At 20.7% G+C, this 12,364-nt stretch overlaps 1 protein-coding gene across 1 annotated transcript in view; it reads left to right on the forward strand.

Annotated features, from left to right (window-relative positions):
* Positions 1 to 12,364, forward strand: part of LOC117181828 (RING-type E3 ubiquitin-protein ligase PPIL2) — a 69,615-nt gene that overhangs the window by 28,690 nt on the left and 28,561 nt on the right. The window contains exon 8 of the mRNA XM_033374824.1: positions 4,248 to 4,568. Within this exon, the coding sequence (XP_033230715.1) occupies positions 4,248 to 4,568 (321 nt within the window). The remainder of the gene's footprint in view (positions 1 to 4,247; positions 4,569 to 12,364) is intronic.

A 12,364-nucleotide genomic window follows, 5' to 3' on the forward strand; every position in this document is an offset into this window, starting at 1 on the left:
CTATTTTTGGTTTAAAAATTTTCTTTTTTAGTTCAATATGAAACTATTTGGTTAAAAATTGATCTTTTTAGTTGAATATTGATCTTTTTGGTTGAAAATTCATCAGTTTGGTTGAAAATTATTTTTTTTTTCAACTGAAATATTGTTATTCCATTTTTGTTGAAAATTTTTGCTTTTTAGTTCAAAATTCAACTATTTCATTAAAAAATTGTCTTTTTTAAGTAGAAAAATTCAATGGTTTGGTTGAAAATTGGTATTTTAAATAAAAATTTAAACTATTTCGACGAAAATTTATATATTTTGTTGGAAAATCATATTTTTGTTAAGAAGAATTCTATTTTTGGTTTCAAAACTTTTTTTAAATTCAAAATTAAAATATTTGGTTGAAAATTGATCGTTTGAGTTGAATGTTGATCTTTTTGGTTAAAAATTCAACTATTCCAATTGAAAACGTATAATGTGAGTTGAAAATTTATAAATTTGGTTGAAAATTATTTTTTTTTCTAACTGAAAATATAACTAATCCATTTTTGGTTGAAAATTCATCTTTTTTTAGTTCAAACTTCAATTAGTTCATTGCAAATTTTTATTTTTCAGTTAAAAATTCAAAGATTTAGTTAAAAATTGATCATTTTTATTTCAGAATTCAACTATTTGTTTGAGAATTCTTGTCTTTTGTTGAAAAATAATCCTTTTTGGTAGAAAATTAATCTATTTAGTTGAAAATTCATCTTTTTTGTTAAATATTCTACTATTCCAGTTAGGTTCATCATTTTTGTTGAAAATTATTCTTTTTGCTTTATAAATTAACTATTCCATCAAAAGATTCATTATTTTAGTTAAAAATTCATCAGTTTGATTGAAAAATTTTTTTAAACTGAAAATTGAATGATTTGATTTATTTTTTTTTTTTGAAAATCGATCTTTTTTAGTTAAAAATGTAACGATTGGACTGAAATCTTTTATTTTTTTATTTAAAAATTCATCTATCACAGTTGAAGATTCATTATGTTAGTGAAAAATTCACAAGTTTGGTTGAAATTTATTTTTTAAACTGAAAATTCAAGTATTCAATTTTTGGTTGAAAGATTATCTTTTTTAGTTGAAAATCTGTCTTTTTTTTTATCTTTTTAGTTTAAAATTATTTTTTTTCTTTCGCTAAAAATTATTTCTTTGATTTATTTTTTTCTTTTTTTGTTAAAAAATAATTTTATTATTCTGAAAATATAATTAATTCAGTTGAATATTCCATCATTTTTGTTTTAAAAAATCATCTCTTAGGTTAAACATTAATTTTTTTTACAAGAAATTTAACTATACATTTTTTTGGTTCAAAAAGTACCTTTTTTAGTTAAATTTTGTTGTTTTTGATGCTTTTATTTAAAAATTCAATTATTCAAGTTAAATATCCATCGTTTTAGTTTAAAAATAAAAATGCTGAAAAGAAAAAAAAATCACGTTTATTTATTATTTTTCACCTTTATTGAAATTAAAATATTTGGACGTTATCTTTTCCAATGCTCTGAATTAAAACAAATCAGAGAAAAAATTTAAATTTCCTCCTTTCGAACTCATTAAAAATTTTTTAAAAAATGTTTAAAGTAAAACATGGCCTCCTCCAATTCAGGAAAAAAAGTTCAACAAAATTTCCCTCCTTTCCAATTCAATGAAAATTTCAAGAATAAAAAATTACTCTCCAATTCATAAAATCGATTGAAAATAAAAAGTTGCCCCCTTCAACTCAAAAAAAATCCTAAAAAGGAAAAATAGTCTTCCAGTTAAAAAAAAAGTATATAACAAGAATTTGATTTCTCCCAACTCTATGAAAATTCTAAAAATAAAAAATAAATGTTTCTCTTCCAATTCAGCAAAAAATTCCACAAAGAAATTTCCTTTCTTCCAACTCAATAAAAATGTTAAAAGTAAGATATGGTCTCTTCCAATTCAGAATAAAACAAAATACATTAAAATTCAACCACAATTTTTTGATTTTTAATAGAATTTTTAATTTTTAACCAAAAAGGTGAAATATTCACCAAGAAGATTAATGTTCTACCATAAAATACCAAAAATTTCAACTGAAGAAGATTGATGCCCAACTAAACATAAAATAGTTAAATTTTTAGTAAAAAAAATATTTGTCAATTTTAAAAAATGATTTATGAGCCAAAGAAATGCAATTTTAACCAAAAACTTTAATTTTCTACCAAAAAATAATCATTTTCAACAAAATACAGGAATTTTAAAATTAATAATTGAATTTTCAACCAATTTTTTTAACGTTTTCTGGTAATTCCTGGACTTGGAAAACCTGGAATTGTCTGGAAATTTTTATATACCTGGAAAAACCTGGACATTTCAGAGAATTTTTTATAAAGTCTATGAATTTTTTCGAAAGCGTTCTTAATTTTTTTTTATATTGAATTATAAAATTGAATAAAAACATTTCTTCATTTGTTAAAGTAACTTCATAATAAAATATTTGATTGATCTGTTGAAAATTAGTTTTTGTTGGTCTGAACTTAATTTTTTAGACTGAAAATCTGACTGGTCTAGTTTTGGTTAAAAATTGATCATTTTTAGTTGAAAATTCATGTGTTTTCTTTAAAATTAACCAGTTTTCAATTTTTTTCTCCTTCTGACTAAAAAATATTTTTTAGTTGAAAATTCAACTCTTGTTGAAAAATCGAATTTTATTTTGTTTGAATTTAACTATTTTTTGATAAAAATTTAATATTTTTGGGAATGAAAATTAAATTACTTGGTTGAAACTTGAACTCTTTTGTTAAATATTCGAAATTTTAATTGAAAATTAATCTCTTTGGTTGGAAAATGAGCTATTTTTTCAAATTCGTTTTTTCTTCAGCCTGAAAATTAATTTTTTTACTGAAAATTTAAACATATATTTTAGTTGAAACTTTAACCATTTTCTTGAAAATGTGTTGTTGTTTCTTTGTTTTTTAAACCTTAATTGTTTAACTAAAAAAGTAACTATTCAATTTTTAGTTTCTCAACTATCTTTTTTAGTTGAATATTCGTATTTTTTAGTATAAATTAATCTTTTTGATTAAAAATTTAATTTTCCCAGTTAAAGATTCATCCTCTTAGTTGAAAATTCATCAGTTTGGTTGAATTTTTTTTTATAGAAAATTTTGTGATTCCATTTTTGGTTGAAAATAAGTATTTTTAGTTAAAAATTCTACTATTTTAGATAAAGGTTTATTATTTTAGTTGAAAATTAATCTTTTTGTTTTAAAATTCAACTATTCCATTCATAAAATCGATTGAAAATAAAAAGTTGCCCCTTTCAACTAAAAAAAATGCCTAGAAAGAAAAAATAGTCTTCCAATTAAAAAAAAAAGTATATAACAAGAATTTGATTCCTCCCAACTCTATGAAAATTCTAAAAATAAAAAATAAATGTTTCTCTTCCAATTCAGCAAAAAATTCCACAAAGAAATTTCCTTTCTTCCAACTCAATAAAAATCTTAAAACTAAAATATGGCCTCTTCCAATTCAGGAAAAAAATATCAACAAAATTTTCCTCCTTTCCAACTCAATAAAAATCCTGCAATTCATAAAAACGATTGAAAATAAAAAGTTGCCCTCTTCTACTCAAAAAAATCCGAAAAAGGAAAAATAGTCTTCCAGTTAAAAAAAAAGTATATATCAAGAATTTGATTCCTCCCAACTCTATGAAAATTCTAAAAATAAAAAATAAATGTTTCTCTTCCAATTCAGCAAAAAATTCCACCAAGAAATTTCCTTTCTTCCAACTCAATAAAAATCTTAAAACTAAAATATGGCCTCTTCCAATTCAGGAAAAAAATATCAACAAAATTTTCCTCCTTTCCAACTCAATAAAAATCCTGCAATTCATAAAAACGATTGAAAATAAAAAGTTGCCCTCTTCTACTCAAATAAAACTCAATAAAAATAAATAAAATAAATAAATAAATAAATAAAAATAAATAAAAAAATATTTCATTATTTAATTAATCGATGGTGCTAATATATTCCAGATTATCTTGTAATATCATTTTTCAAAGCTTTCAAAATTAACTATTTTAATTGAATTTCCAGAAAATAAAAGAATAAACATTATTTATAAGAAATTTTCGAAATTTGATACATATTCCGAGTCGATTGTTTTAAAGAGATATCTGGAAAAAACCGTGGAATTGTCGGGAAATTTCTTTTTCAGGATTTTGCAGATATTTTTTCTACAACGAGTTTAATCTTTCCAGTTTCATAACTTATCGCTCCTGTCGAGACTTGGATCAAAAGCACACAGTTTTTGGAAAAATAGTCGGAGGCTTAGATACTTTGAGCGCCATCGAGAAAATAGAAGTTGACAATAAAGATCGACCCATCGAGGATATAGAGATTCAAGCCACCCAAGTATTTGTTGATCCTTACGAAGAAGCTGACGAACAATTAGCAAAAGAACGACAGGCCGAAATCGAAAGATTGGCCCAGGAAGCGAAGAAAACTAATATTAAAAGCGACGGAACCCTGAAAATCTACAAGCCGGGCATTGGAAAATATGTTAATACCAACGATAAGAAGTAAGTCTAACCAAAATAATTTTTTGAAAATAATCCTCGCGTAAAAAATATTTAGAAGAGATTTTTTCTTGAAATATCAACTACTACATTTTTCGTTCAGAAATAATCTTTTTTTTTTAATGAAAATTTAATTGGTTGTTTAAATGTTATACTGTTTTTTTTTAAATTAATAAAAAACTAAATTGAGTAAATAAAAATTAAAAAAGAAAATACAAATTTAACTTCAATTTTTGGTTGAAAAATTTATCTATTTTGTTGAAAATGTATGAATTTGGTTAAAAAATCGTATTTTCGTGGTAGAAAATTAATCTATTTGTTTGAAAATCCATCATTTTTATTGAAAATTAAAGTATTCCAGTTAAATATTCATAATTTTAGTTAATAATAGATCTCATCAATATTTTTCTACGGATAATTAATTTTTTTAGTTAAAAATTCAACTATTTTTTTTTATTCATGTCTTTTTTTGGTCCAGTTAAATATTTACGATCTTAGTTCAAAATTGATCTATATTTCAGTCAAAAATTCATCATTTTAGTTGATTGAAATTTTTAAAATATTTTTTGTTGCGAAATATTAAATTTTTTAACTGTACATTTAACTATTCCACTTTGGTTCACACTTGATCTTTTTTAGTTGAAAATTCACGTATTTTCTTGAAAAATCGTCTTTTTTTTGTAGAAAATTTAACTATTTCAGATGAATACTTTTTATTTAAAAATTCATCTTTTTTATTTGAAAATAAAACTACTAGTTGGTTTAAAATTAAACTCTTTTGTCAAAAATTCCTTTTCTTGATTTACAATTCATCAAATATCTTTTTTCTCCGTGAAAAAGTAATTTTTTTAACTCTAATTTTAATTATTCCGGTTTTCATTCCAAACTGATATTTTTGAGTTCAAAATTGAACTATTATGTTAAAAATGCATGCATTTTGTTAAAAAAAATTATTTTTTTTTGTAGAAAAATAATGCTCCTTTTTGAAAATTCAACTTTTTGGTTGAAAATTAAAGTTTTCCAGTTAGATATTTATAATTTTAGTTGAAAATTCATATTTTTGAGTGAAAATAAAACTTTTTGATTAAAAAATAAACACTTGTTGAAAATTCAATTTTTGGTTTGAAATTCATCTATTCCTATAGTTGAAAATTGAACTATTTTAATATAAATATTTTTTTTTGCTTGAGATTTAATTCTTTTCAATCAGAAACTGTAAATATTCTATTTTTGCTTTACAATTAATCTTTTCTGGTTAGAAATTCATGTATATATTTTGTTGAAAATTCCTCTTTTTTAAGTAAAATTCGACTGTTTTTTTTTATTAAAATAAAAATATTTTTGGTAAAATATTAGCTATTTTATAATAGCTAATTTGCAAATTAAGTAATTTTTGCTAATTTTTAGAAATTTTGGCTTTAAAAACGAATTTTTTTTATTTAAACAAACTGTTTAAATCTAAAAAAAAAATATTTTCAATCTTTGTATTAATATATTTTATCTATATTATTATAAATAAATTATTAATCAATTAATTTAAATTTAATAATATGTATTTTTTGGTTGATAAAAACTATTACATTTTTCGTTAGAAATTCATCTTTTTTTTAACTTTGTAGGTTAAAAATTTTACAATTTAGTTAAAAATTCAACTATTTAATTGAAGATTTAATTACTCGGTTAAAAATTCAACTTATTAGTTGAAAATTTGAAGTATTTTGTTTAAGATTTAACCATTTTGTTGGAAATATAATTTTTTTTAATATGAAGTTTAATATTCACTGTTTTGGTTGAATTAAATTTTTTGTTTAAAAACTCATCTTTTTCGTTTGAAAATTTAACAGTTTTGTTTAAAATTACACTTTTTGGTTAAAAATTTAATTATTTTCTTGCAAATTCATCAATTTTTAGAAACTTAATTGCTATTTTGTTAAAAATTTCACTGTTAGGTTTAAAATTCAGCAATTTTATTAAAAATTAATTTTTGTTAAAATATCAATATTTTCTGTTTTTGGTTGAATTTTATTTGGAAATTAATATTTATTTCTTGAAAATAAAACTATTTAGTTGAAAGTTAAAACTCTCTTGTTAAAATTCCATTTTCTTGGTTTAAAATTCATAAATTTTTTTTTTTCTTGGAGAAAAATTAATTTTGAAGTTTGAATGTGGATTTTTTTTAGTTAAAAATTAAACTATTTTGTTGTAAATAAATGCATTTTGTTCGAAAATCTTATTTTTTGGTAGAAAATTAATCTTCTTGTTTGAAAATTCATCTTTTTGGTTAAAAATTTAAGTTTTCTCATTAAATATACATAATTTTAGTTGAAGAATCACTAGTTTGGTGAAAAATTATTTTTTTACTCAAAATTAACCTATTCCCTTTTGTCGGAAAATTGATATTTTTAGTTTAAACTTAAACTATTTTGTTGAAAATGAATCTTTTTTTAATTGAAAATTTATGTATTTTAATAAAAAATCTTATTTTTTGGTGGGAAATTATTTTTTGGTAGAAAATTAATCTTCTAATTTGAAAATTCATCTTTTTCGTTCAAAATTAAAAAAGTATTCCTGTTCAATATTTATAATTTTAGATGAAAATGCATAGATTTGGTTGTATTTTTGTGTGTGGAATATTAATTTTTTAACTGCAAATTTAACTATTCCATTTTTGGTTGACAATGTATCTTTTTTAGTTTAAAATTCATGTATTTTTTTGAAAATTATGTGCATAATTAAATTTTTTAATTAAAAAAATAACCATTCCTTTTTTTATTGATCTTTTTAGTTTAAAAATCAACTACTTGGTTGAAAATTTGTCCTTTTTAGTAGAAAATTCGTGCATTTTGTTGAAAAATCGTCTTTTTTTGGTGGAGCATTATTCTTCTTGTTTGAAAATTTATTTTTTTGGTGAAATATTAATTATTTTTACTTTAAATTTAACTATTCAATTTTTTTTTAATTAGTATTTTTAGTTACTAATTGAACTATTTTGGTGAAAGTTCATGTAATTTCTTAAAAAATCTTATTTTTTGTTAATAAAAAATTTGTTTTTTTTCTGGATGAAAAATTAATTCTTTTCACTGCAAATTTAAATATTCCGGTTTTCGTTAAAAACTGATATTTTTGAGTTCAAAATTTAACTATTTAGTTGAAAATTGATTTTTTTCATTAAAAAGTTAAAATATTTTGTTGAAAATTCATACATTTTGTTAAAAAAATCATATTTTTTGGTAGAAAATAAATCTTCTTGTTCTAAAATTCAATTTTTTGGTTGAAAATTAAAAGTATTTCAGTCACATACATTTATAATTTTAGTTGGAAATCAATCTTTTTGGCTGAAAATAAAACTGTTTGATTGAAAAATAAACCCTTGTCGGAAATTCAATTTTTTGTTTGGAATTAATTTATTTTAGTTGAAGATTCACGTATTTTGTTGAAAAATCGTCTTTTTTGGTAGAAAATTATTCTTATTTTAAAAATTAATCTTTTTGTTTCAAAATTGATTTTTTTTTGTGAAATATTAAGTGTTTCAACTGTAAATTTAACTATTCTATTTTTTATTGAAAATTAGTATTTTTAGTTAAAAATTAATTAAGTTTTAAACTTTTTTATGTGGATAATTAATTTTTTTAATTGAAAATTTAACTATTATTTTTAAAAAAATTCAACAAAATCGATGCATTTTCATCTAAAATTATGAATATTTAACTGGAATACTTTAATTTTAAACTAAAAAAATCAACTTTCAAACAAATTATTTCATTTTGAGCTTTAAAGTATCAGATTTCAACGGAAACCGAAATAAATAAATTGACAGTTGAAAAAATTAATTTTTCACCCAGAAAAAAAACCAATTTGATAAATTTTAAACCAAGAAAATTTGATTTTTGACAGAAGAGTTTTAACTTTTAACTAATTAGTTTTCTTTTCATCCAAAAAAGATGCATTTTTAAATAAAATTATGAATATTTAACTGGAATAATTAAATTTCTTAACGAAAATTTTTGTTGTTGATTTTTTTAGTTGAAAATTAAACTATTTTGTTGTAAATAAATGCATTTTTGTTGGAAAATCATATTTTTTTGTAGAAAATTAATCTTCTTGTTTGAAAATTCATCTTTTTGGTTAAAAATTCAAGCATTCTTATTAAATATTCATAATTTTAGTTGAAAAATGATCAGTTTGGTGGAAAATTAATTTTTTTTCAACTGAAAATAAACCTATTCCCTTTTGTCGGAAAATTGATATTTTTAGTTTAAACTTCAACTATTTTGTTGAAAATTTGTCTCTTTTTATTTGAAAATTTATGTATTTTGATGAGAAATCGTACTTTTTGGTAGAAAATTAATCTTCTGGCTTGAAAGTTCATCTTTTTCGTTTTAAATTAAAGTATTCCAGTTAAATATTCATAATTTTAGATGAAAATGCATCGATTTTGTTGAATTTTTTGTGTTGAATATTAATTTTTCAACTGTAAATTTAACTAATCGTTTTTTTTGGTAGACAATGTATCTTTTATAGTTTAAAATTCATATATTTTATTACAAAATTCATAATTATAGTTGAATTTTCATCAGTTTGTTTAAAAATTAATTTTTCAACCAAAATTGTCATTACATATTCTATTTTTGGTTGAAAATTAGTCCTTTTTAGTTGAAAATTGAACTATTTTTTCTTAATGCATCTATTTTGTTGAAAATCTTATTTTTTTATGAAAATTAATCTTAAATTATTCATATTCATTATTTTAATTGAAACTTCTTCGTTATTATTTATAATTTAACTATTTTTGTTGAAGTTTCATCATTTTGGTTGGAAACTCATTATTTTAGTGAAAATTAATTTTTTAAACTGAAAATTTAAGTGCATTTTCCGTTTTTGTTTGAAAACTGATATTTTTTTAGTTTAAAATTAAACTGTTTGGTTTAAATTTTATTTTTTTAGTTGAAAATTCATGTATTTTGTTGAAAAATGTTCCTGTTTGGTAGGAAATTAATGTTCTTGTTTCAAAATTAATCTTTTTGGTTGAAAATTAAACTATTTCAGCTAAATATTTATCATTTTATTTGAAATTTCACTATTTTGTTTAAAATCTATCTATTCCAGTTTATGATTTATCATTTTTGTTAAAAATTCATCAGTTTGGTTGAAAATTAGTCTTTTTTTATTAGAAAATTGAACTATTACGTTGAAAATTCATGTATTTTGTTGAAAAATTATATTTTTTGATAGAAAAATAATCCTTTTGTTTGAAAATTAAAGTATGTCAGTTGGATATTTATAATTTTAGTTAAAAATTCATCATTTTGGTAAAAAAGAAAACTTTTTTATTGAAAAATAAATCCTTGTCAGAAATTCATTTTTTGGTTTAAAATTCATCTATTGCAGTTGAAACTTTATCATTTTCATTAAAAATTCTTTGCTTAAGTTGTACACTTTTTTGTGTAAATAATAAATTTTTTTAATTACAAAAATTTAACTATTCCCTTTTTTTAATTGATCTCTTTAGTTCTAAAATCAAATACTTGCCTTGAAAATTGGTCTTTTTTAAGAAATCTTTTTTTTTTGTAGAAAATTAATCCTTTTGGTTGAAAATTAAATTATTCCATTTAAATATTTATATTTTATTTGAAATTTCATCTTTTTTGGTTGAAAATAAAACTACTAGTTGGTTTAAAATTAAACTCTTTTGTCAAAAATTCCTTTTCTTGATTTAAAATTCATCAAATTTGTTTTTTTTTTATGGTGAAAAATTAATTTTTATACTGTAAATTAAATTATTCCAGTTTTCGTTGAAAACTGATATTTTAGAGTTCAAAATTTACCTGTTTGGTTGAAAATTGATTGTTTTAGTTAAAAATCCAACAGTTTGGTTGAAAATTAGTCTTTTTTATTCGAAAATTGAACTATTACGTTGAAAATTCATGCATTTTGTTAAAAAGTTATATTTTTTTGGTAGAAAAATAATCTTCTTGCTTAAAAATTCAACTTTTTGATTGAAAATTGAAGTATTTCAGTTGGATATTTATCATTTTAGTTGAAAATTCATCTTTTTGGTTGAAAATAAAACTTTTTGATTGAAAAATAAATGTATTTTGTTGTATAAATCGTCTTTTTTGGTAGAAAATTATTCTTATTTTAAAAATTAATCTTTTTTTTTTCTTTTAAAATTAATTTTCTTGGTGAAATATTACGTTTTTTAACTGTAAATTTAACTATTCGATTTTTGATTGAAAATTAGTATTTTTATTCGAAAATTCATCAGTTTGGTTGAAAATTAGTTTTATGTTAAAAATTCATGCATTTTGTTAAAAAATTATATTTTTTGGTATATAAATTATATTTTTTGGTATATCTTTTTGTTTGAAAATTCAACTTTTTGGTTAAAAATTAAACTATTTTGTGGAAAATGCATGCATTTTGATGAAAAATCTTATTTTTTGGTAGAAAATTAATTTTTTGGCTTGAAAATTAATCTTTTTCGTTTAAAATTAAAGTATTCCAGTTAAATATTCATAATTTTAGATGAAAATGCATCGATTTTGTTGAATTTTGTGCGTGGAATATTAATTTTTCACCTGTAAATTTTACTAATCGCTTTTTTTGTTGACAATGTATCTTTTTTAGCTTAAAATTCATGTTTTTTTTTTAATTTATCAGTTTGATTGAAAATTAATTTTCAACTATTCCATTTTTGGTTAAAAATTAGTATTTTTTTAGTTAAAAATTAAACTATTTTGTGGAAAATGTATGCATTTTGTTGAAAAATCTTATTTTTTGGTAGAAAATTAATCTTCTGCTTTGAAAATACAGGTTTTTGATTGAAAGGTCAAGTATTTCATTTTGATCTTAAAAATATCAGTTTTCAACGGAAACCGAAATAAATAAATTGACAGTTGAAAAAATTAATGTTTCACCCAGAAAAAAAACCAATTTGATGAATTTAAAACCAAGAAAATGGATTTTTGACAAAAGAGTTTTAACATTCAACTAATTAGTTTTCTTTTCAACCAAAAAAGATGAATTTTCAAATAAAATTATGAATATTTAACTGAAATAATTAAATTTCTTAATGAAAATTTTTGTTGTTGATTTTTTTAGTTGAAAATTAAACTATTTTGTTGTAAATGAATGCATTTTGTTGGAAAATCATATTTTTGTAGAAAATTAATTTTCTTGTTTGAAAATTCATTCCCTTTTGTCGGAAAATTAATATTTTTAGTTTAAACTTCAACTATTTTGTTGAAAATTGGTCTCTTTTTATTTGAAAATTTATGTATTTTGATGAAAAATCGTATTTTTTTGTAGAAAATTAATTAAATATTCATAATTTTTGGTGAAAATGCATCGATTTTGTTGAATTTGTTGTGTTTAATATTAATTTTTCAACTGTAAATTTAACTAATCGCTTTTTTTGTTGACAATGTATCTTTTTTAGCTTAAAATTCATGTATTTTTTTGATAATTTATCAGTTTGATTGAAAATTAATTTTCAACTATTCCATTTTTGGTTAAAAATTAGTATTTTTTAGTTAAAAATTAAACTATTTTGTGGAAAATGTATGCATTTTGTTGAAAAATCTTATTTTTTGGTAGAAAATTAATCTTCTGCTTTGAAAATACAGGTTTTTGATTGAAAGATCAATTATTTCATTTTGATCTTAAAAATATCAGTTTTCAACGGAAACCGGAATAACTAAATTGACAGTTGAAAAAATTAATGTTTCACCCAGAAAAAAAACCAATTTGATGAATTTAAAACCAAGAAAATGGATTTTTGACAAAAGAGTTTTAACATT

Source organism: Belonocnema kinseyi, chromosome 10, assembly GCF_010883055.1.
Source record: "Belonocnema kinseyi isolate 2016_QV_RU_SX_M_011 chromosome 10, B_treatae_v1, whole genome shotgun sequence".
Taxonomy (NCBI): Eukaryota; Metazoa; Arthropoda; class Insecta; order Hymenoptera; family Cynipidae; genus Belonocnema; species Belonocnema kinseyi.